The sequence below is a fragment of the Dermacentor silvarum genome, chromosome 6 (genome assembly GCF_013339745.2).
Source record: "Dermacentor silvarum isolate Dsil-2018 chromosome 6, BIME_Dsil_1.4, whole genome shotgun sequence".
NCBI lineage: Eukaryota > Metazoa > Arthropoda > Arachnida > Ixodida > Ixodidae > Dermacentor > Dermacentor silvarum.
Genome location: NC_051159.1, coordinates 151,100,412 through 151,122,033, shown reverse-complemented (window position 1 = coordinate 151,122,033; position 21,622 = coordinate 151,100,412). Strand labels below are relative to the sequence as shown.

General features: G+C 46.1%; 1 protein-coding gene across 2 annotated transcripts in view; it reads left to right on the top strand.

Annotated features, from left to right (window-relative positions):
* LOC119456229 (isatin hydrolase) overlaps window positions 1-21,622 on the top strand; it is a 343,203-nt gene that overhangs the window by 116,855 nt on the left and 204,726 nt on the right. The window contains exons 2-3 of one of the 2 annotated variants that reach the window (XM_037717882.2): window positions 2,703-2,856; window positions 3,509-6,718. The exons of the other annotated variant lie outside the window; for it this stretch is intronic. Coding sequence (XP_037573810.1) covers window positions 2,703-2,856; window positions 3,509-4,170 — 816 coding nt within the window. The 3' untranslated portion in view covers window positions 4,171-6,718. Of the gene's footprint in view, window positions 1-2,702; window positions 2,857-3,508; window positions 6,719-21,622 lie in introns of those variants that run through there. 2 annotated transcript variants of the gene reach the window in all.

The following is a 21,622-nucleotide window of genomic DNA, read 5'->3' as shown; positions in this document are numbered from 1 at the left end:
AGGTCACGGATTGAAAAGTAGTTTCTGAATTTCGAACGTTGGGGTTCAGTAAACGTTCTTGAAAATTCCGAAGTTCAGTCTTTGGCTCTTTTAAAATGCAATGCAGTCCATTTTTACCGATAAAAGTTTACCTGGGGCCGGCAAGACGGCGTCAAAATCCATGACGTCACGGCGAGCTAGGCGATATCGCCACCTGTTTTTCGTTTTTTTTTCTTTTTTTTTTCTTTCTTTCTTTCTTCTTATTTTTTTGTTGCCTTTTCTGGTTTTAACAAGCGTCTTGTCGCAGCGAAGGTAGTTCTCTTTATTTCTTTTTTTTTTTGCGTTATGGCAGGGTAGTTTAGTAATACAGCCCAAACCATTTTCTCTGTGGTGTCCCTTCAAAGATGTCGGTTTGTCCCATAACTAACACCTGTGGGTCAAACCTTCAGGGCAATTAGGACTGTAAAAAAAAAAAAGTTTAACGTGCACGGCAACGAGCTCAAACGAAACTACACCTGCAATGAGAAAAGCCGTTAGTTGCAAACTGTGTACTAATTCTGACCACCTGGTACGCATAGAAATATCTGACTTGAAAGTTCGATGGTGATAGATATGAAAGTTTATTTCATACCCGCCGTGATTGCTTAGTGGCTATAGTGTTGGGCTGCTAAGCACGAGGTCGCGGGATCAAATACGGCCACGGCGGTTGCATTTTGATGGGGGCGAAATGCGAAAACACCCGTGTACTTAGATTTAGGTGCACGTTAAAGAACCCCAGGTGGTCCAAATTATTCCGCACTCCCCCACTACGGCGTGCCTCATAATCGGCGTGCCTCATAAAACTCCATAATTTTTTAAGCGAAGCTTTATAGGCTCACCACTGTCGGCGGGGGTGGTGGTGTCACGCTGAAATGTGGGCCGATCCTGGAGATTGTGCAGAAAGGGTCTAAGCTCAATGGCACTTATCCCTGTGTGATCGGGGACCTGTAACGCGCCCTTGAACTATACCTTTGTCACACGTGGGACCCCAAGAGACAAAATCACCGGCCCTTCCCTTGTCGAGAAAATGGGGGTAAGCGAAGCTTGTCCGATTCTAGCGTGAGCCCAGGCGAAACATCAGCGAAGAGCCGCCGACCCTGAGTTTAGGGCAAATGAAGCGGAACGCCTGCGACACTGTCTTCTTGCCACAAGCTTCGCTTACCCCCATTTTCTCGACAGGGAAAGGGCTCTGAATTTTTAAAAGTTTATTACATGCAGTTTTGTGTGTCGCCATGTTTCCTTGCCACAAAGAGCTGCCAAAAGGAAAACTTCGTCTGTCCCCATCAACGATTCGATCTTGCGATGTGCGACGTTGCAACGTGTGGTGGCATTAAAGCGTCATATTTGAACTGCAGCGCGACACACGGACGCGGCTCAGAGAAGAGGGACCACAAAACACGGTGCTGAACTCGGAACATTTTTTTTTTATTCTAAGCACATATGGATATTTATGCACAAGAGGAGTCCGTAAAGGAATGACAGAAGAATAAATATAACAAAATAACAAGAAATTTAGAGCACCATGTTGTTTAACAGTAAACCATTACTGTGAAGACATATACCACCAGCCCGCTTCAAAGGGGACGTCACTTAAATAGTGATGCTGATCATGAGATTCGTCGGCTTTTTCATTTAATTCTCCATGCTTTCTTCCTCATTGCGTTTGCCGAATGGAGGTTGAAGGAAATCCACCCAGTGGCCTTCGTATACGCAACAATATGCTCCACAATCGGTAGAGGCTTTCAGTGAGCTTAAGGAAAGGGCAGGCTATCGGCTAACGGTGCCACGAGAGCGACAAAGACGACGATCACCAACAAGACGAAAGAGACGACGTAGTGGGGCTAGCCTAACGTTCCGCCATACTGGTTGTACCGGCCATATCTTCTGCAGCGTAAACACGATCCCATTTAACCTTATATCTCTGCCCGTATCAATGTGGAAGTAATAATTGTGTTTTAATACACTCGATTTAGTTGTTTTCAGTGTGCTATGTCTCGCGTAATTATTTCTTTCGCGTTATAAAGAAAACCTAAATATCCTAAAAGCTGCCGTGTGGACTGCGCATTACGACTGCACAGAGTGTTTTCCGGCGAGGTGTAACCTCTATTTTAGCGTTCAAATGAAACAACTCCTGTTGTGTGGCGACTCCTGCTCCGCAGCAGCTCGAGTAGAACGGGCGAAGCCGAGGAGGCTTGCACTTCGAGCTGTTGATATATTAGCTCCGCGATCAGGGGAGCAGCGAGTGTTCCTCTCAGCGCGAAGCAGCGTCGTTTGTTCCATTTTTGTGAAGTTTACTGCGTATGTCAAATCCATGCCACTTAATGAATGAAGCTACAGGACGCTGGATCGATGAACGCATTTTAAGCAATCGAAAGGCAGTGTTTTTTCTGTTTTGTTTTGTTTTTGTTTTTTGGTTTGGTTCGTCCATGAAATTGCCAGTAATCCACTGCGCTGAAGTGTCACAATGCGTTCAAGTTTCGCTTTCATTGTAGCCTTTTCAATGTTAATTCAAGTGTTAACGGGTGACCTTAAAATCCGCTGTCTCAATGTTTTTCTTCGTGTTTTTTGCTTCGAGTATGTTGCAGAAGAGTCGCATGGACTGGCAACTTGAAAGCTTGGTTGCGTGATAACATGAGTGGTAGTTTCGACTCTGTACTCAGCCTTTGTTCGTCGAACACTTTCAGAAACAGTTCCCTTGGACCGCGGCTGCTACGAAAGCGCTGATCCTGTTTTTTCGTGACCATGAGAACTTGTATAACCCGGAACACAAAATGTACAAGAACCGAATGCTTCGTGACAAGCATTTGGGCACTATTTCTGCGATCATTGGTTGCACGCGTGAGTACATTATTTGGGCTTAGCTTTCTTTCTTTTTTTTTTTCTTTTCAGGAGGTCCCTTACAGTCTTGAGCTTTGGGACTTCCTTCTGTATATCTTGTTACTGTGCTTTCATTTTCGTGAGTGAATAAATAAAAATTATTATCTTTCGCGGGAGGGGGTTGGGTGGTATAGTCTTGTGTCCGATAAGCTATCGTGCTATATCAATAACAGTGGAACGATTCGAGTGCGTAAAATTTTTCTTCGCATCATCATCTCGAATTCAACCTTTTTTAATGCTTTCTTCATATGCTAAGTCGCTGTTGCTGTTCTTGTTATCCTGTGTACGAAAGAGAGAGAGAGGGGAGGGGGCTGAGAGAGCACCGTAAATGACAACTTGAGAGGTTTGCCTAAATTGGAATTAGACGTAACGTTTTTCACTCCTTCTGAATCAATTAGTCTACTACTGACTCGCCGCTGACTGGGCTGGCGATAATAGTATGTTATCGCTGGTATATATATATATATATTCTTGATTTTCAACGTTCTGTTACATTTATCGGTCGTAATGTTTGCCTAGCTGGTACGGCATCACATGCTAGCTGTCAGTCGTCATTGTGCTCATGATGAAAATTGGCTTTATATTTCTCTTGTTTCGTTTCCTTGTTTTCCAGCCGAGGAAGCGAAAGCGCGGTTTCGAAACCTGAGGACGTACTTCTTCCGTGAGAACCAGAAAGTAAACGCTTCTAAACCTTCTGGAGCCGGTGCCGCTTGCGGCGAGACTTACTGCTCTCAGTGGGAGTTTTTCGAAGACCTGACGTTCCTGCGCAGTTGCCACCACCCTCGCAGTCACGCTGCCACTGGGCCGACTAGCGTTCCTCAAGGAATCGACGAAACTTATCCCATAATGGTGACGGACGACGCCAGTAACGACGCTGATGCCGTCGCTGAAGCTGGCGACGTCAGTGGAGAGCCGGAAATTTCGCCGGAAGACGATGCCTATGACGGCGAGAGTAGCAACGCTGCCGAAGTTTTAGCTGTTCTGTCGCAGGAGCCGCCCCTGAAAAAGTGGAGGAGGCAGTTTGAGGTGGCGGAACACGTCAGAAGAGAGGAGCGGGAACCTCCTCAATCGGCGCCCTGTCGGCAGGACTCGACGAACGACGGCCCCAAGGACGAAAATTACTACTTTGCCATGATGATTGCTCAAGAGCTTCGTCACCTGGAGCCGATAAGGAGGGACATGCTGAAACTTAGATTGTTGGAAACGGTGTTGCAGGCCAAGCATAACGTCATGTTTGAGAGGTCAGCTTCTTCTGGCTTAAACCCGCATGGCTGATTGGTGGCAGCGGCCGTAATGTTGTTCGTCACATTGTTTACGGTATTGAGACACTGTTTTGTAGGGCCTTTTTTTTTTTTTTTTTTGTGGTGAAGGATGTTTGTACATGATTTCGTCGTTTTCGTTTTCTTTTCGTGCACTGTTGCATTGTGTTGTAATTGTTAACCACGAAGCTGCCGGTTGCACTACGACACAATTTTTTGTAGTTTTTTGAACAGTGTCATCGCTGAGGTGGCCATGTACTGATTATATAATAGCGTACGCATACCTCCCCATTTCCTGTTGACGTTGAGAGCAGTCTAGGGTTCAACACGCGTTCAGCGTTCGCTGTATTATACGGACGAACCACCGATGCTTTTCTTGTGATCTCTAGCAACGCATGACACGTTGCTCTCTAGCAGGAAACAACAGCGCGTGACACGAAATGGGAAAAGCAAATGCAAGCGCAAGCATTGCATTAGCCTCGTCTTCGTGTGTTGCTATTTCCTTCTAATATTCAAGCCCAACTACCTCGTCGCAGCAACGCAGATCTCGGCTCTTCGTATGAAATGACGTATTCTTACGTAGTACACACACACAACATGCAAAAGCACATGCAGTAACAAGTAACTAAAGTGTCAGGTTACACATTCTCCGACTGCATTGGCAGCCGGCATCATTGTAAGTCAAAAAATGCACCAAACGCAGTACTTCTCTTCCTCTTTAGAACTGTTATGTTGGAGTGGTATACGCAGCGTTGTCTTATTGGTCATTGCAAAGCGGTGAGTGGCATGTTTTCTGTTCAGCAATCCAACCATTTTCATCCTAAGGCTTTGAAGGACAGGCTTCCTCGTCCACAAATCTGATGCGAGGCGTGCCTCGGCCTGCAGCTACCGGTGCTTCAGGCATAGCGTCCTAGACCTAACTGCGGCCTAAACAGTAAACATTCGTTGCAGCATTGCGGAGAAAATGAGTTACTTTTCATATAGCTGCGGCAACTTGCCTTAGTTATCGACAGCGGTATCATTTAGCGAGCGCTGTTTTCGCTTTCCGAGCGCGCGTGGACATTGCACGAAACAATGTTTCCAAAGGAGATGTTACGGCGCTAGCAGCTAGCGACATTGTGTTTCTCAAGGAGCCCACCAGAAGTCGGCCTCAGACAACCGGAAGTTGAGGTGTCTTCGAAACCGTGAGAACAATAAAAACCCATCTAAAAGGAAGTAATGGTTGAAGTTCAAAATTGCATAGGATAGATATGATATAGGATCATAAGGTTAGTTAAGGAAAGGGCCAATTAACCGTCAGGTCTTTCTCGTCATTATGATGATTAACTATCATCATCAGCAATGGCTCGAGCGTCGTCGTCGTCTTCCACAGCTCGTTCGTTGGCTTCCCTCGGCGCAACCGCGCGAACGCGCTCGTGCCACTGCTCACGCATTCGTATTCGTCGCCTCTACCACAGCTGGCTCCGTTGCCGCTCATCATTCCATGCAGCGTAGAATTTCACTTCTCGTCTGTCTAGGGACTAGCTAGCGCCATTAAAGACACTTAAAGGGAACATTAAGGTCGCCTAAAGTTTTTTAGTGCTCACTGGACCGCTTTCACGTAGTATGTGGGCGCTTGCGAAATGAGGTCCTCCGACATGTTGTCAAGGACACACACACACACATATACAGGGTGTTTCAGCGAACACTTTCAAAATTTATTTAAGGTTGCCTGTGGTAGATAGCCCAATTCTAGTTAATGAGCTGGTCTGCCCGAAGAGGCGGACATTATTTGCACAAGAAATTGAAATGCATAATCGACTAATCAACAAAAGTTCACTAAAGTATTTAACTAATTACCTGATGGCCCATATTGTAATTTACAAATTGTAGCCGTGGAGTTCGCAAGGCGGATCCACTTGGAATTAATTCTCAGGATGACACCAGTTTCGATATATTAATTCCCGAACTTTGCGGAGAAATGCATTGGCGTTCCAGTTAATTTTGTGCTTCAATGCATAAAGCGACGTTTTGTTAAGAAACTAACTGCAACGCCAATGCATTTCTCCTGCAAAGTTCGGGAATTAATATATCGAAACTGGTGTCATCCCGAGAATTCGTTCCAAGTGGATCAGCCTTGCGAACTCCACGGCTACAATTTGTAAATTGCAATATGGGCCATCAGGTAATTAGTTAAAAACTTAATTAGGTTATTTTGTTAATTAGTCGAATATGCATTTCAATTTCTTGTGCATGTAATGTCCGCCTCTTCGAGTAGACCAGCTCATGAACTAGAACTGTGCTTTCTGCCACAGGCAACGTTTAAGAATTTTAGAAAGTGTTCGCTGAAACACCCTGTATATATATCAGGATAGAACGATGTATTCTCTAGTTGTGAGAGGATGAAAAGCCGCAAAAATATAATAGCCCACTTTCGAGCCCAACATTGCGATTCTTTTCTTTAGATGCAAAAAGCGACAAAGCAAAATCATTTCAAAACAACTTTATTTACAACCAGGAAGCATGCGTAAGTCGCTGGTTTCGGCAAACATGCGTCGGTTTTTTTTTTTTTTTTTTTTCTTTTGTCGCGTTAACATATGCACTAAACTAATGTTACATCACGCAGCTGAGGCAGCTACAAAAGTGCGTTAAGCACGGACCAAAATCAGTTCGGTAAATCGAAACATGGTGCGGTTATTGGACGCCTTGAATCTTCAGTAATCATGCGAGAGTGGTTTGTACAATGGCATCTGATGAATAGCTTGACATAACCCGTCGTTCTTTGGCACCTCTTCGAAAGAAAGGACAACAACGGCCGCATACAGTTTCGCCAGACCAACATAGCGCGGGGTTTTCCGTTTGTACGTGGCATAAACCATAATCAACGTACCACACACTTGATAGTAAATCATTTTCGTTATTTCGTTCCCACTGCGAAATACGTGTTTGTTGTTTGTGTTTATGGTATTTTTGTCTGTTACTATAATTGGTGCCAACCTTGAGTGAACAGCTTCGAGCGCAGGCGCTTCACCTGCTTTTGGGCTAGCTTGCTTTCGACAAGAAGCACATATTGTAGGTGAAAAGCAGCGGTCTTGTAAAATTTCCACATCATGGTTCCTCCGCTTTTAAATTCTTAAATAAGCACACCATTCCTCACATCATTAGTTTATTTATGTGTGGTAAAAAAAATTATAGTCCAGCACAACAGTCACCACGCAAATGGTTGTTTATGGCAGTTGTGGCGATCACTCTGTATTTGTTGTTACGAAGGCTAAATTGATAAGGTGCGCTGGCAAATTTAAAAGGATGACTAATTGCGCAAGTCTGAAATATTGGCCTTCATTGCTATTTTGACGCTTTAGCTAGAGCGTGGCAGGAGACGTGCAAAGCCTGCAGCAGTAAGGAAGGTTCAGGGGTCCTATACATTTTATGAAACAAGTGTGATTTGTATAGTGATTAAGGGTATCTCCTCAGGAATAGCGCCTAGAAAAAAAGTTTTTGTATGCGCCTTGTAATAATGTAGCAATCGCCAATCAAATTTATGTCGCCGCAACGCCTTCGCTACTCGCCTCCCTTTCCCAGTTTTCGTTGTTTTCACCGCCCTCGAAACTATGCGCAGCTGCCGTGCGCAACAGTGTCCATCGACATGGCTTCGAGATTGTGTGGCACGAGCCTTTGTTGAGCCTGCCGATCTCGGGGGTTATAGTATTGGCGCAGTTATATCGATTTCTGCCAGGAGATGACGCCACTACGTAATCAGCAAAATTTATATTCATTTCTGATAATTGGAAAGGCCTGATTTTGCATGAGGCAGTGTTTGGCCATGACGTTTAAAGAAATCCGCCCAGTAGCCCTTGTGTTTACTCTTGCGTCAGAGTAAACGAAAAAGAAAACGTCGGATTTTCTGTATTGGACCAAGTACTAGCTGTATATGCTATTCAAGTATTTTGTACTCATTTATTGAATTGTTTAAATAAAGCTGATATTTATTTATTTATTGATTGATTGATTTCGGGAAATCTAAGGAAAGGGCAGGCAGACCTTCGGGCGAGATTGTGGCGCCCAGCCAATGTTCATAACTGTATTGCCTACAGTGACTATGCAAGTTTCTTTGTTGTATTCAGAAAGTGTTGAAGCGCTGCTTTATTTCACTGCTAACGAAAACTAGACGCAGCGACAAAGCAACAGAAACGAAAAGAACGTTGCGGTACCGTTTCTTTTTGCTCTGTCGTGCTAGTGCGCTTTGGCATGCAACGTAAAAACAGAGCGTTTCCTCAGAAAACGGGAATACTAACAACTAAAGACGCGAAGAGCGCCACGACATGCAAGTGCAATCTTTTCACACGAAGCACGCAGTATTTTTCAGGGCACGAGTCCGTATAAGTCCATTGTGCACACCTTAAGTTCGTTGTCCACAAGGTGATGCTTTTCCTGGCACGCGAAGCATCACGAAAAAAAAAAAAAAAAGACAATCACTGCACACACATTTTCTACAGAACTGTACAAAAGAAATCGCGACTATGCGCGCATTGTCTTTGGCGGCTGTATCGCAACGGTACAGTCCTTCGGCCGGCGCGCGGAATACGCAATTGAAAAAAGTGCTGTACACCTAAAACAGCCTACAATTATTACAAGTTCGCAAGCCGGCGGCAAGGTGCCGAAACGTCAGGTCTCCGTGGCCAGTGTTGCCTGAGAGCAGTTGTCGCAGCACTGTTCTCTTGTGCCGTCTCGAGCATTCATGTCTCATGATCAGTGTGCGTATGAAGTCTGACTTTCGAAACGCCTCTATTCCGTTTGCTGGCCTGCTGAATGTCGACATAAACTCTCGTGGCTCTGTGCTGACAGCCTCGTTACACAATGGGTGAGCTGCGTCTAAACGAAGCTTCGAGTGCTATATACTCATTCGAGTCAGATCCGTCTGGCGGCCTCGCGCATCTTGCTACTTGTGAAATTCGAGGTCTTGACACACATCCAGTGCTCAACTCTTCTATGGTGAAAACCTGAGAGAACGTTACAGCTGAATTGAACCTCTCGTAATTCTGTGTGTGATCGGTTACCTGAGATTTTAATGTGGGGGAGGTTGTCCGTCGCGTTTGTTTAGCGGCGAACGAATATTAGCACTTATAGCGGTGCCTGCTACACTTGGTCTAGGATCACATTCTTTGGGAAGAACCCTGTAAGAGGTGGACTGTCACGGCTTACTACAACTGATCCTAAGCTTGGGACGTTGTGTCGTAACTAAGCTTTTTGACTACTTCTCAGAATCTCGCTGTTTTTATCTCGCAGAAAACCGCTAAGGGGCCCGTAAATACTTGCGCACCCACGACCTGTTTAGGCGTTCTTCTCTTTGCAAGCATATCACAGTCACTGGCAGCAGTCGCGCGCACTTTCACACACAGCACTGTGAGGGTCCCGCCGCTGGCCGGGGCAGGAATCACTTGGCGCCCTTTTGCGCAGCGCCGACACTTTATTCAGTTGACGTAGATGCTGACCCAGTCGACGTACTCCGAGACCCGCGTGTAGACTCCGGGCAGAGAAGGTAGCGCGCACTGGACTCCCCACGAGACAAGACCGATGAGGTAGTAGCGATCATCCTTCTTGAACGTCAGCGGACCGCCTGAGTCACCCTGTTGGGGTAAAGCGAGCGTAAATGTAAGAATGTGACTTTGGTAGCCGCCTTTTACAAGCAAGATCGCCTCCCATAACGCACGCGTGATTTGTCTTCTGAAGGCAGCGAAGGCGACTACTTCGCGAAAGAGGTTCCCAAAATTGTTTCGCGGTTATCCACAGTGCGGAGCATGTTTTTTTTTTTTTTTTTCTCAACGGTTGGCCAACGTGTTGGTCAATACCTGTGTTGCTAAACATCCAGTTACGCTGCAAAGCAACGTTGGCAACAGCATTTTTGGCCAGTGTGACAGGCTCGGCAAGAAAATGAGCGCCAGAGTTCGGCCAACTTGCGCGCTACGTTTTCTATTTTTTTTTTTTCCTTTAACCATCGCACACATTGCAGCGCCTATTTTGATGCCTCGCTAGAAGTTTCTTACGCGTGTATGTGTTTTGTTTAGGGGGCACTCATCGTGGCGCTAATTATCAAGACAGCTTTGTATTCTTCATTTTATTTTTTTTCTGCTCTCGCTTATTGTTGCGCGAATTTCGAAGTTCCAAACGCTAATGAGTGTCTAACTTGCCAAACGCTAATTTGTCATTGTCCTAAAGATGCCTACACTTTTTCACCTGAGAAGGACAAAAATATCTGGTAACCATGATAAATGAACGCCGCTTGATTTGTGACGTGGCACTGATCTCAAGGTGCTGTCCAATATGGTGTGACTGGGTGTCGCCCTCATCTGTTGACCAAGAAGCCATTGGCCCTTGTTGAGAATACGTTTCCCAACATTTGATGGTATTCTCAGTGCGACAAGGCGGCCTTACAGTACGTTCCTTGCGCAGTTGCGGACAGCTTTGGCCATCTCGTTAACTCATGTGAACAGCGCTTACCTTTCTATCATAGTATTAATAATCCTCTTTGACTACATAGCTACGAAGCGCTTACAGATATAGAAGGAAATTTGCACAACAAAGCAAAGTAAATAGCAATAACTTCCATGAGGAATTTGTAAACAGCCGTCGCGAACTTCAGTTACTGCTCTAACTATAACATACTACAAAAGGCTTTATTCCAATAATGGCGACTGTACTCAATTAGTGTTAATTATCTTGTCGCATTAACGAAAGTGAGCGGCATCAACGTTCGGGAACTGTTCTGTCATTAGTGTGGCAGATTCATTAAGGCCAACTAAACCATACTTTCGTTGCACGCAGGTGGTATAATTTCTTTATTTCTTATTATTATCTGTCATGTTTTTTTCATGGGTATTTATTTTAATCTATAACCTTTTTTTTTTCGCCCGTTTCACTGTTGCGTCGTTAAGCAAGATATCGCGATAGTTTATTTAGGCGTTTTGTTCTGCTTGTGGCGCAAGGAACCAGCAAATAAGGGTCGATCCGATTGTATAATGTAACAGGATAAATTAAACGAAACATTGGCACTTCAATACACCGCGCATATGACATTCCTGTTCACACGTAGAGGTGGCTGCAAGCGAACTTCTGCACTTCAGACACTTCTACTTTCCCCATTTCCCAACCCCATTCATTGTCAAGTATTTTGCTAAAGGAAAAATACGACAAACGCGGCACACGTGAAATGTAGATCACAGAACCATGCATTCCGCGCATGAAATAAAAAAGGTTTTGTTTGCGTGCACTTGCTGCTGGACGCCGCTGGAAAGGAGCTTGCACTTCCCGCCCTGTGGAGGAAGTCAATTATCCACTCACTCCTCGAGTCCGCCATTAACTGCCACGTTTCCATAGTGTGAGTTTTTAGCATTTTCAGACTTCGTTCCATGACTGGGCTTCAGTTCTGCACTCCGCGAAACTGCGCACCACACGAAGTGCCGTGTCTTATCTAATTCGTTGACCACCACCACCACCTGCCCGTTCTCACCTGACACGAATCTCGGCCGCCATCCTTGTAGCCGGCGCACAGCATGGTGTCGTATATCTGCTCCTTGCGACCCTTGTCCTTGAACCACGTCCGGCACTTTTCGTTCTCTAGCACCTCCACGCTCACTTTTTGCAGGACGTTCGGTATGTAGGACTGCCCTGCAAGCGGCGTATAGCAGGAGAAACACGGAATCTCTTCATCGGTCCCTGCCACCGCAGCTTTTTGGTCTCGTATTATGGACACCGTCATCTTGGAAACGCTGGTATTGTAATATCAATAATGCCCAATCGTTGCGCGCGTTCAGTAAAAGCGAGTGCGCTTTTGCAATATCTGGGCTGTCTAAGCCCCATTTTGCTGTTCCCAGGTATAAGTGGCAGAACGGCGCTCTGTCAAGCATAGTTTAAAGCATATGTACAGAGACGGCAATATGACGGCACTCATATTATAGGCGTCTGAGCAAAGTAATTAAAATCGGTTGATAACAAATCGCCGTACTAAGGCCACAAAAGCCCTTCTGCGCTTCTTGAAGGCTACTGGACTGAGCAAACGCTTGTGACAGCGGACATTCCTATGCGACTGACTCTGCGAATGACTGGCTCTTTATTATTTTACTTCTGTTTCCTTCCTATCTGTTATTCCGCTTTCCCCCTCCCCAAGTGTGGGGTAGCCAACGGGGCACGCCCTTGATTAACCTCCCTGCCTTTCCCTCTTCGTTTCTCTCTCTCTCTCTCCTGGTAGGCCTGCGACTGCTAGATGAAGTTAAAGTAACGCAACCCACGGTTGTAAATCCACTGGCTTGTTCTAGGAATGCACGAGTATGCATGTGATAGTTTGGTAGCAAATAATAATACATGTTGGACTCTAAACAGCGCGAAAGGACGGGACAAGTAAGAGCGTAAATGACAAAGCGCTGACTTGCAATTAACGTTTGATGCAACTGCCACAGCCCAACCGCGAACGCGGACAACCATCTAAAAATTTTACTTCTGTATAAAGAAGATCAATTCAAGGCACCCTGCAATTAATCTTTTTATTAAATACGTAGAATTTTTAGATGGTTGTGCACGGTGGTCTGTGGCACTTTATATGAAATCACATGTAATGAAGTCGAGGTTAGCTTCCCTGGTGTCGTCTCCTTCCTGTCTATTGCTTCCCCAATGTTTTGTGGAATAAATAAAGTTTGATTTAATTTGCAGTTTATATTCTGTGCGCAGCACGCAGTAAACGCTAGTTGTAGCTCAACACTTTGTAATTTGTTTTCTTGCTTGCACCGTCCTTTCGCGCCGTTTAGACTCAGATATGTATACTCGTGATCAAAAGTATACGGACCAGGGGTTGCGCGATAAAGCCATTTTTTTCCCTCTGCCTGTGAAAGCAACTTGAAATTGAGGATTACAGTCCAAACTTAGCATTGCGAACTTTTCAGTGTAGTCGTCAATTCCAGTTTATGCTTGTTAATTACAAATAAATTCACGTTTTTCGGCGACCCTATGGTCCGTATACTTTTGCTGACGGGTGTACCTGCTAGCACGCGCCAACGCCTTAATTTCACGATACGTGTTACTGAGCCGACCTGCCAACATCGCCGCACCACACAACGTTGCGTATCAGCTATCGACACCAACAAGCTGCGCATGCTTTTTATTCCTGTAGAGCCAACACCAATTCGAATTCAATCTGACGAAGGGATACGCACACAGCTGACGCGACTCGGCCCAGTTCGAAGCGAGGGCAGCCATGTTAGGTATGTTCTTTGTCGGTGGGGTCACCGGCCGTCCGGCTCATGACGTCACCTGAAGTGCGCGCCTATTGGTGGAGGCTCGTGTGCATCCGCCTTTGAGGGGCAAATGCCGCTGCCTTCTAAATTTGTACCCGACTATAGACAGCACAAGGCATGTTCACTCCGATCCATTACGTCATGCTACCTAGCCCAAAATTTCCACTGCCAAGCCTGGCGTGACGAAAGCGGTGACGTCAAAATCACCGCTGCTTATTCGGGAGCCTCGGGTGCATCCCTATTAGATCCTATCAGCTCACGCTTTTCGCGGCGGTAGTGCTATGGAGGGGCTTTAGATTGCCAGGTGGCAGGACGTCATGGATCGAAGTGTACAGGCCTTGCGCTATCGGAGGCGTTGGTAGAGCACAGGTATAGGCACGTACCGTACTTGAGCCTTCCCCAGCCGGAGACGGTGGCGAATCCGCCCGTGAAGTTCTCCCCCTTCGTGGGGAGGCAGATGGGGATGATGTGCTCGCGGAATACCACGGGGTGCGACAGCTCGAGCAGCGCGATGTCATTCTTGAAGTTGCGCCGGTCGAAGGCCTCGTTGACGACCTTTCGCCGAACCGTGTATTCCTCGTGCGGGAAGCGCTCCGCCGTGTCCCGGATGCTGTGCTCGCCCAGCCGGACACGCAGGTTCGACGCAGGCGTTCTATAGTAAAGGAAACATATTTGATTGCTGCGACACTTTGCGTACTGATTATAAGAACGTCGTAGCTGTTTGATGAATTGCTTGATTGCCTCAAAAACATTTGATTGCTGCTAAACATCGTTCTCGAGAAAGAGACCAGTATTGAAAGAAGTTCGCTTCCGCCGTGACGTCACGGGATTGTGCGAACGTAACTGGCTGGCGTGTCGATTCCGATTCTCCGAGTTAGACAGCGGTGCATGCATTTGTCATTGCAATGTTATGAGCGTTGTCATCGACTGTAGTTCTCTCCCGGTAACCGCTTCGTATAGCTCATCGCCAAAAACTATGCACGCCACCTTTATTTGTTTATGTTTGTTTGTTTCCTTCTCTCTTCTTTTTTTTTTTTTTTACTTTTGGTGTCTGAAGCAGGCCACAGTCAACTACGTATCATTCCCAAAGGGATCGTACGCTTCACCGTAGCCGTTGTAAGCTTTGCAAGTATACTCGTAGTGATTCCACCCGCCGTGCTTACCTGTCGACGCAATGAGCTGCTGTGAGCACCCAACGCTCATGCACCAGAGCCCCTCCACAGGAGATCTTTTGTGAAAGGAAGCTCCTCTTCACGACAGCCGCCTGAGGAGAAAACAACGTGATTGCGTCGTTCCTGACTATGGTTGTCGCTGGGAAACAGGGAAAATACCAGTGAAGCGAAAAAGAAAATAGTATTCGCACGAGAAAATCTTTCGCGGTAGTGCACGCCAGCCTCTCGGAGACGTTAAATTAAGCCCGAACATCGCGGGCCATTGCGTCTGATCTCGGGTGCCGTGCGGAGGATCGGCGCTGGTTCTCAACGTTCTGGCTTATGCGTCATTTCCGGCGAGCAGTGATGGCGGCGTTTCTTCCAGTTTCGATATCGAAAACGTCTATTTTCGCGAAAGTCTTGTGACGCTTCTACTCGTATTTCTAACGTAAATTTTTTTTACAGATGCTTCTCTATGTCTGTCTAAACCTAGGCTTTTTACGAGGTCCAGAATTTATTTACAGTTTGCTTTTATAACTCTTCCACCGTATCATCTGTCAATCAAGTAAATCGACCGAAGCAGCGTCGTCGAGGAATTTTAGTCGGTATCGGGTACATACGTTCACAGATCTGTCTAGAGCGCTCGAGCTCTGCGTTGGAAAGCAAAGAAAGAATATAATAGCACAAGAGCAGCTAGGTATAAGATACCGGGCTGAATAATGTGTGGCCCACTCGTTCTTGTGGCTTGTACTGTTGATAAGCATTCCCTCTCAAACGGACCAGCAACACACAGATACCGATTTCTTCTTTTTTTTTTATCGCAGCGCACCAATTCAGCCCTGTAGACAGAAGTGCATAAGACTTACATGCTGTTTGTGCAGACTACAGTAGACTCTAGCCAGACTGTATTGCGCGTGCTCGCCTGTCCGCGGTACAACGTATAAGGAGCGTTCATGACCCTACGTGCGTCGCATGATTGATGTTTTATTCGCTGTTTCCGCCGTCAAACGAATAGAGGTCCCGAGACTTGTAAACGGACGCCTGTTTCATACATTTCCGAGAGAACGGTGAGTACTCACGCGTAAGCGCGTATGGCATTAATGGTATAAAATACCATGACCATTGAGCACATGGGTGCGTTTAGCTTTCCAGGGACGCTGGCACATTTGCACGAGAGCATACCGATGTTATTGAATAGAAAGCGTGCAAATGGACAACGTCTTGATATGATGGACATATATCCGGACGATTTCCAAAGTCCTGCTTGCAAGTGAGGCGTCGCTGTATCAGTGACAGTGGCAAAGTAAGGGTCAAAAGAAAGTAATATGTTAGTGGTCTGAATCATTGGTTACGTCTTTATGAGCATAATGAATTAAATCATCTCTCACCTGCCATGGCTGCTGACCAAACTTAGCGTTTTCGCCACCCACCACTTTGGAATTGCGCAGATAGGTTTTGCCGCACACTGCAACGAAGTTGGAATGTGATAAACGCACAAAAAAAAAGCAAAGGGCAGAGTCGGGTTAAAACAGACATTTAGCGCCATGTTAGCTTCGCAGAGTCATTGCTGCACGAGCGCTGTTTAATATCAAGATATGAAAAAATGACGTCACTACGCGTTTGCACGCTTAACGATAGCGCATCCAAACAGCCGTGTCAGCAGCTTCTGAGTGATGATGAAAAGCCAGTAATGATAAGCGGTAATGATAAGCAAATGATGAGTGACACGCCGGCCCCGAAAGCCGATTGAAACCCTGTTGTCTACTTTAGCGGCCTTGTTTATGAATGTCGTTGAAAACACGACCGTACTTCATGCAAGCGCGGAAGCGCGCACTGACGTCATTTTTTAATAAACATTTCTTGGAATTTTTTCACATCACGGAAAAAAAAAAACATGTAGATGAAAACTTCACGCAATCAACTGGGCATGGTGCGTTTCGAAGACGCCCTACAACTTAAAGTACAAAGTATTATAGGACTGAGAATAGTTGTAAATTGCATTAATCCTGACTAACTGTATAAGCGCACTACATGAACTCAGTGCCTCAATACGGCTGTCAGCAATATGCCGCTGGTCACATCCGTCTATAATATCCGTTTATATCCAGTCACATTCGTTTATAGTATATGCATCACTTTTTTTTTTTTTTTTGAAGTTCTAGCTACGAGAAATGCGAGGTGTGTCTCCTGAGCATTGTGCTCCTTAAGCGGGGCATTCGTCAGCGACCTGTGACGCTGAAACACAGTAAGCTTGCTTGCAGCACGGGGCTCTTACCGGGCCAGTTTCCCATTTAAATACTCAATTTTACCATGTCCGTGGCGTGCAGCGAAAGCTACGGGGCACGTCAACCAACCATAAATGACACCTAAAGGAAGGGCTCATCCACTGCCCGCTATTGATCACCATCCGCGCGTCTATAGCGCGATGCCGCGCCACATGGCGCACAATGCGTAGGCTCTCATTCCTTCTTTGCAACATGCAGCCGGCTGTCATTACTAGCTTCGATTACATGAACTCGACTCGAGTGGGTCGAGTCGATTTTTATTGGCTTCATGGGAGCGCAGCAATTTATCGCATGACACGAGCCCTAGCTTTCGCTGCATTGCGCGTAGTTAATGAGACTTGAGCGTAGTGAAAATCGTGCTCGGATATAGAACATGACCAGCGGCAGCGTATACGCTTGATGTGTTTTTGTCGGAGCTTACGGGCGTCCTTGACCATGCCGGCCTTGGACGGTTCGGCGTTCCTTGGGATGCAACAACTCCAGATGACGCCTCCGTTGCACAAGTCGACGGGCCTTTTGCCCTGGATCCAGCAGCTGATGCCGAGGCCGCACGAGTAGGCGTTGCCGCGGTAGAAGCACTTCTGAGGGAACGCTGCTCAGGGTTGGGGGAACAAGTGAGGAATACGGGGAGGAAGGGGATGGGGGGAGCAGGGGAGACATATACACGAACAGTTAGAGCCACACCCTCGCTCCACTAATCATCGACGCCACACAGCAAACAGGCGCACCATTCAAATGCTTTCTCGTGCAGTCTTCACGTCGCGTGTATAGTTCAGTCGACTCTTCAGCATGTATTGCCTTGTGAAGAGCATGCAAGAGAAGATATACCTTCAAATATCAAGCATTAAATGTGAAGGTCACCACAAGGATACATTTTAGTAAATTAAAGGGGTAAGAAGGAGCTGCTAAATATCCTTAAGAATCTTCGCCTATACCGTCCTTTTGATCTCTTCATCTATGAGTAATACTTAAAAAAATTAGGACGTATACTAACCAGCCTCTATTCACCTCGTCTGCAGCCGTGTTTCCGTTGTATCCCTGTAGTTTTGTAATACAGGTGTCACACGACCACTTTTGATCGTGATCAAGCATGATACGGATCGAAATTCTCGATCGCTATTGCACTCTCCCGCATATTGTGCAAATGAGCCACTCGCGGCCGAGATCACGATCGGACTCGATCGTGATCGAAAGGGCGCTGTTTGACACCCGTATAAAATATAGCTGTTATGCAGCGCTGTATTGTATTTCTGTACAATAATCTGGTGCTGAATTTACAAATCGTTACGTTCGTAAGTGCTTTTTGCTACTGGCTGACCGCATCAGTATTTTCTCTTACGAACAATTTTAGCGAAAGTTTTTTGTGAATACGAGTTCTGATTGTTATGCAGCGCCTACAGTGCAATATATATATATATATATATATATATATATATATATATATATATATATATATATATATATATATTTCTGAACCTACTGTAATTCTACACAACATGGCGCATTTGTCATCCTGACTTGACGCTGTTTGTTATTTAGGTTCGTTCGGTGATCCAATACATTGAAGGTAATAAAGGACAATTAATAAATTGTCTGCCAGGATCCGAGCGTAATATATATATATATATATATATATATATATATATATATATATATATATAACTTTGATTTCAACCTTCGACATGATGCCGTTTCGTCTACATGTTCACTTTATTGTTCACACCTGCACTCTTGCAAGCTCAGTTCATCACGATAATTACATGTTACGTCATCTAAGTTCTCGCTGTCGTCTTCACACATTCAAGCAGAAACAGCAAAAATACTATTCAAGGGCAATATTATAAGCAGCCGATGAAGCACAAGTAACAACTGGCAGTTTCGATTCCATTCGACACACCAGAGGATGAACATGGTAAATGCAAGTTTGTCCAATATATTTTCAGGACAAGAGCAATTAGGGCAGGAAATCCAGCGATATATATATATATATATATATAGTCACATAGCTGACGAGACATGGAAAACGCATAGCGTCGTTCCTAGGTTTCCTGATGCATGCTTAATTGAGCAAACGGCGCAAGGAAATTATACCGCTGTTCTGCGTGTCAGACCATCTAAATGTTGAAGAGCTTGACGACGTCTGCAACTTGTGGTCGCGAAGACTTCTTTGTTATTCTTGAGCGTTCTCGATTGGGGCTCAGTCGCAGACCTGCAGAACTAAGCCTTTCTTTGACAGAAAGTCGGCAGTATTTAGGAAATTAAACTGCAAATCCCGGCCACTGCGGCCGCATTTCGATGGGGGCGAAATGCCAAAACACCCGTGTCCTTCGATTTAGGTGCACGTTAAAGAAGCCCAGGTGGTCCAAATTATTTCGGAGTCCCCCACTACGGCGTGCCTCATAATCAGATCGTGGTTTTTGCACGTAAAACCCCATAATTAAAAAAATAATAATAATCTTTGGTCAAGCTTGTGTGAAGAGTGCCAACGCGTCGCAACTATCGAGCATTCAGCGCGAAGTTGGGACGACGACAAAGCGTGCTTACTATACAGGGAGCAAGCTGCGCACCCTTTGAGACACTACGGGGCTTCTAACATGGCAAAAAAAGTCAATTGTGCATGCTACGCGTGGGGGCTCTGTAGGGTTTGCACGGCAGGGCAGGCAGCTGGTTAAGTGTTTCGGGGCAGCAGTATAAAGGGGGAAGCTACGCAGGCGCATGCACGCATCTTCTGCAGGAGCGAAAACTCACACAAAATATATCGCGCCACGTTGATGATATTGGTAAGCGTTTGGACATCGAGCGCCTTGCCGCGGGTCTCTGCCGCCGTCACGGGGTGGGGGGAGGTCCAGGGATTGTCGAACGGACCACCGGTCGTGTGCCAGGCGCTGTTACCTTGGCGCAAGAAGCCTTCGTGGCTGCCCGCTTGCACGGCGCCCAGTAACAGCGCCGCCAACGCCGCCGCCGTTGCTACAGCCGCCGTCAGCGATGACGTCGCGGCCGTCCGGCGCCCCGGGCACATACTGTGGATAGAACGGAGAGATAACGTGTTATTACGTAGTCGACGGAGCTGCACCGAATGACAACAGTTACGCGTAGAACTTCTAAGGCACGCTAACGGCAACATTTGCGCGAACACTTCTAAAGGCACGCTAAAGGGAAGCGCTATACGATAGTGTCTGGGTAGCTCAATCCACACGGTTGTCAGTCTAATTTCCGCCGGTGGCATGATCTTTCCGCCACTTTCGTTAATGTACTCCGCTTCTTTTATCGGGGCATATTAATAGTAGCATTGAATAAGTTATTCCTTGAGTTAGAAAGGAATAGAAGCATTAGTGAGAGAGACGTCAAGGGGTCGGTCCCAGTCACGTGATTCTATGGCCTTCTACTCCACAATGTCGATGGAGTTTGGAAAAACGACAATGACAAGGTAGGGAGATTAAGGCTGGTGGTACGGCGATGAAGAAGACGATGACATCTACACAGTTAAAGCTGTTTCTGTGCAACCTCTACACTCAGGCTTTACGACACATCCACCTTGGCGGTCTGAGAAGGGTCGAGGCTGCTGGACCGTAGCCAGGAGGCAGTCTGTAGCACTCGTAATTTGCGCAGCACATGGGTATAAACTCCAAGGATTGTCCTAAGCTGAAAGGTGCAAATGGATTATCGAAACCGAACGAGCAAGACCCAGTTTTTCACACGAGGCAGTGTCAGTGAACCATCCCAGGAGGCACTCGTGTCGGCGACGTGAACAAGCTGCATATACAAACCACAGCTCCCTGGTTGTAGTTGCGCAGGTACAGCAGGAGCTGGTGAGATCGACATCGGTTGATCCTCCAGAGACAATTGATCGAGTGAACAACGCAAGTTCGGACTCGAATACACGGCCACACTTCACGCTGCGTACACGGCGCTCCGGAAGTCCGCACGAACAACGAAAATGCGTCGACATATCCTCATCTGACTCTTGTCATCAAGGCCATGCCGCGACAAATAAATGAAGCCCTGCTGTAGCTACTGTCTCGCTCATTTCCGCCGAAATCACTTGTATTAATATATGCTCGCTTCACTTCCCGCACCGTGCTTGCGTGCATCTGTCAGAAATACGTGTACGATTTCTGCGCTAACGATTCGAACATGAAACGTACTGAAATGAACTGTCATACATAATTTATGATTTGAATATATGTGTTTAAGGAAATAATATTGGTTCTAGAAGGATAAGGCTACTCACATTTCCTGCAAAGCAGTGAGTGCAAGCGCTGCTAGTAAAATGATTTGAATATGTATCGTGTACCACTGTTGTATGAAACTATCATAATCATCATCATTAGCCTATATTTTATGTCCACTGCAGGACGAAGGCCTCTCCCTGCGATCTCCAATTACCCCTGTCTTTCGCTAGCGTATTCCAACTTGCGCCTGCAAATTTCCTAACTTCATCATCACATCTGGTTTTCTGCTGACCTCGACTGCGCTTCCCTTCTCTTGGTATCCATTCTGTAACCCTAATGGTCCACCGGTTATCCATCCTACGCATTACATGGCCTGCCCAGCTCCATTTCTTCCGCTTAATGTCAACTAGAATATCGGCTATCCCCGTTTGTTCTCTGATCCACACCGCTCTCTTCCTGTCTCTTAACGTTAGTCCTAAGATTTTTCTTTCCATCGTTCTTTGTGCGCTCCTTAACTTGTTCTCGAGCTTCTTTGTTAACCTCCAAGTTTCTGCCCCATATGTTAGCACCGGTAGAATGCACCGGCATGAAACTATA